General features: G+C 57.6%; 1 protein-coding gene across 1 annotated transcript; it reads right to left on the minus strand.

The window, feature by feature from the left end:
- Positions 1 to 29: 29 nt before the first annotated feature.
- On the minus strand, positions 30 to 3,086 carry ETH_00025210 (aldehyde dehydrogenase, putative; the record flags this gene model as incomplete). The annotated part of the gene is made up of 8 exons (XM_013378830.1): positions 30 to 230; positions 458 to 621; positions 814 to 981; positions 1,333 to 1,445; positions 1,827 to 1,909; positions 2,172 to 2,238; positions 2,477 to 2,601; positions 2,889 to 3,086. Coding segments are annotated over 8 exons (1,119 nt in total), but the record flags the coding sequence as incomplete, so codon positions are not given.
- Positions 3,087 to 3,556: the final 470 nt, after the last annotated feature.

The following is a 3,556-nucleotide window of genomic DNA, read 5'->3' on the forward strand; positions in this document are numbered from 1 at the left end:
CTGCTGCTGCTGCTGCTGCTGCTGCTAACCTGTAGTGGCCCAAAAACCTCCTGAAGTGCCACTTTCCGGGCCGCGGCGTCGAAGGCGAGGGTTTGCAGCGGCAGCAAAACGGCAGTGGGGGCGTAGAGCCCGAACTGCGGGGGCACTGAGTGCTGCTGCTGCTGCTGCTGCTGCTGCTGCAGCGGGTAGCCGCCGAATAGCAAGCAGGCGCCCTTCAGGGACAGCAGCGCCTGCGAAACAATCCGACAAATCCTAAACCCTAAACCCTAGACACCAAATCCGAAACACGGAACCCCAAACCCTAAACCCGCGTTGCTCCAACTCAAACCCTAAACCGTAAACCCTACAACGCCACAAAGGCTGGCACTTAATTTTGAAGCCTCCACGACGCCTCGAAACCCATTGCAAAGCCCTAAACCCCAAACCCTAAGCCCTAAACCCTAAACCCTCGACAGACCTGCACGTGGCGGTGCATTTGCTGGTTGTTTAGAGACAACAAGGGGCAAATTGTGAGGGTCTGGAGAGAACGGCGAGCAGCAGCAGCAGCAAGAAGCTCAAGCAGCCCCGCAGCAACCCAGTTGCGGTGCACGAACAGCAGCGACTGTGCTGAGCACTTTTGCCCTGAACCCAAACCCAAACCCTAAACCCTAAACCCTAAATTCTAAACCCCAAACCCTAAACCCTCAGCCCTGGGCGCTAGGCGCCTGTGCGCGAGCCCTCGATTGCCTGTCGCTGCTGAGGCTGCACGAGTGCTGGGCCAAAACCCTAAACCCTAAACCCTAAACCCTAAATTAGGGTTTGGCGCCGGCGGACCGGAGAGCGCGTAGGCGTCCTCGTCGGCCTGCCAAGCCACGTAGGCGAGGGTTTGCTGCTCGCTAGGGTTTATGTCTTTTCCCAAAACCTTAAAATTAAAACCCCCGTCTTCTATTCGCACGCGGCCCTGCAGCAGCAGCGACAGCTCCCGCGCCACCGAGGTGCTGCCTGCAGCAGCAACACACGCAGCACCAGCGCCTCCTGCTGCTGCTCTTGCTGCTGCTGCTGCTGCTGCGATGGAGGGCGTGGGAAAGGAGAGGGGAGCGAAGATGCAGGGGTGCACACTGCGGAGGCAGCAGCAGCAGCAGCAATACCTGCAAACGCAGCAGAAGCGGCAGCAGCAGCAGCAGCAGCTGCTGCTGCAACACTGCTAGTAACAGCAGCAGGAGCACCAGCAACCGGAACAGCAGCAGCAGCAGCACTGGGTTGAGCGGCAGCAAGAGTAGCAGCAGTAGCAACACCAACAGCAGCAGGAGCAGCAGCAGCAGAAGCAGCAGCAGCAGCAGCAGCAGCAGCTACCTGTGAACTGGAGAAGCCTGATGGGGCTTCGCCGCAAAAGCTCCGACATCACAGGGCCCCTCGCGCTGATTAAGTCCGCGTCTTCCAACGGCATGCCGCAGTAGTGCAAAAACCTTAGCAGCAGCAGCAGCAGCAGCAGCAGCAGAGTCTGTTGATTAGGTGGCTAGTTAGTTGATTAGCTAGCTAGATAGCTAGCTAGTTGATCACCCAGCCACCCAGCCAGACAGCCAGCTAGCTAGCTAGCTGGTAGCTATTCAGTTAGTTAGCTAGCTAGCTAGCTATTAACTTAGCTAGTTAGCTCGCTAGCTAGCTATTAAGTTAGCTAGTTAGCTAGTTAGCACGTTAGCTAGTTAGTTAGTTAGATAGCTAGCTGGCCAGCTAGTTAGTAAATTAGTCAGTTAGCTAGCTAGCTAACAAGCCAGCTAGCTAGCTAGCTAGCTAGCTAGTTAGTCAGCTAGCTAGCTAGCTGACTAACTAGCCACATGTGGGCCCACCGGAAGAATTGCTCCAAAGGCAGTCCCTGTCTGGACTCGGCCTTCACCACGGGCTTGTTCCCAGCAAAGAGAGCGCCCATCATCTGAGCAGCAGCAGCAGCAACAGCAGCAGTTGCAGCAGCAGCAGCGAGCCAAATAATGCAGCGGCACTGACGAACTGCAGCCAGCGAGAGCAGCAGCAGGTATTACGGCAGCTGCAGCAAAAGCAGCAGGATCAAGTCAGCCAGTGCAACAGCAGCGGCAGATTACGGTCTGCTGCAGCAGAAGCAAGCCTGACAATGCAGCAGCAGGAAGCTGGACCCAGCAGCAGCAGCAGCAGCAGCAGCAGCTGGGCAGCTGCCTCACCTGCATGACAGGAATCTCCAGCGGGAAATTGAAAGGGGAAATTATGGCCACAGGCCCGTAAGGCCATCTGCAGCAGAGTTAGCAGCAGCAGCAGCAGCAGTAGCAGCAGCAGCAGAGCATCAGCAGTAGCAGCAAGCTATATTTAGCTGCAACAGCAGCAGCATCTAGTAAGGTCTGGCGGCACTTTAATAACCCCAACAATAAGCAACATCGACAACAGCAGCAGCCGCAGCAGTAGCAAAGCAGCAGCAGCTGCAGCAGCAACAACAACAACGAAGCAGCAGCAGCAGCAGCAGCAGCAGCACCTGTAGGACTGTGTCTGCTGCCCTTCACGGTCTCCAGCTACGAAGTGTCCCTTCAAGGCGAACCTGACATTGTCTCCGCTGAAGTTTTCAAAGAAGGACCGCAGCACCTTCACTTCCCCCTCAGCCTGCAGCAGCAGCAATAGCAGCAGCAGCAGCAGCATCAGCAGCAGCAGCGGCAGCAGCGCAGGAGCACCGTCCATAATAACGCCCTAACCGTCGCCATCCTCCTCATCAGCAGCTCCCAGCAGCAGCCGAAGCGCCAGCAACCGCAGGTGCAGCGGCAGCAGGTGCAGCAGCATCAGGGGTAGCAGCAGCAGGGGCAGCAGCAGCAGGAGCAGCAGCAACAGGGGGAGCAGCAGCAGACGCAGCAGCAGCAGGGGCAGCCGTAGTAGGGGCAGCAGCAGCGGCTGACTTGTTGCTGGGACTTGGGCATAGTGAGCTGGATGCACTTGGTGAAGAAGCTGAAGACTTGCTGCTGCTGCAGTGCCGCTGCAGCAGCAGCACAGATGCGGCCGTACAGCAAATAGCGGCTGGGATTTTTCAAAGGATTGTGGAGGCCGTGTTTGGGGCACTTCGCGAGAGACTGGACAAAAGGAGACAGTTCCTCCACCTGCAGCAGCAGCAGCAGCAGCTGCAGCAAAAGGTGCAGCAGCAGCAGCAACAAGAGCAGCAGCAGCAGCACCAACAGCAGTAACAGCAGCGAGAGCAACAGCAGCAGCAACAACAGCAGCAGCAGTAGAAACAGCAGCAGCAGCAGCAGCAGTCCCAGCAAAAGCAGCACCACCAGAAGAAAGAGCAGCAGCAGCAGAACCAGCACAAAAAGCAGCAGCAGCAGCAGCAGCAGCAGCAGCAGCAGCACCTGGGTGTCCGGCGCCCTGGCAATGACGTGGCCCTTCAAGGGGCTGACAACTTCATAAGCAGCAGCAGCAGAAGTCCAGAGGCCCCCCACGAGGTTTTGAATCTTGTGGGGGGGCCCCCCTGCAGCAAGAGCGTCAATGTCTAGGTTGGTAAACTCCGAAACAATGCTGCTGCTGCTGCTGCTGCTGCTGCTGGCTGGGGCGCCGGCGGAGCTGCTGATGC

The sequence above is a fragment of the Eimeria tenella genome, genomic scaffold (genome assembly GCF_000499545.2).
Source record: "Eimeria tenella Houghton genomic scaffold, Eth_scaff1068, whole genome shotgun sequence".
NCBI lineage: Eukaryota > Apicomplexa > Conoidasida > Eucoccidiorida > Eimeriidae > Eimeria > Eimeria tenella.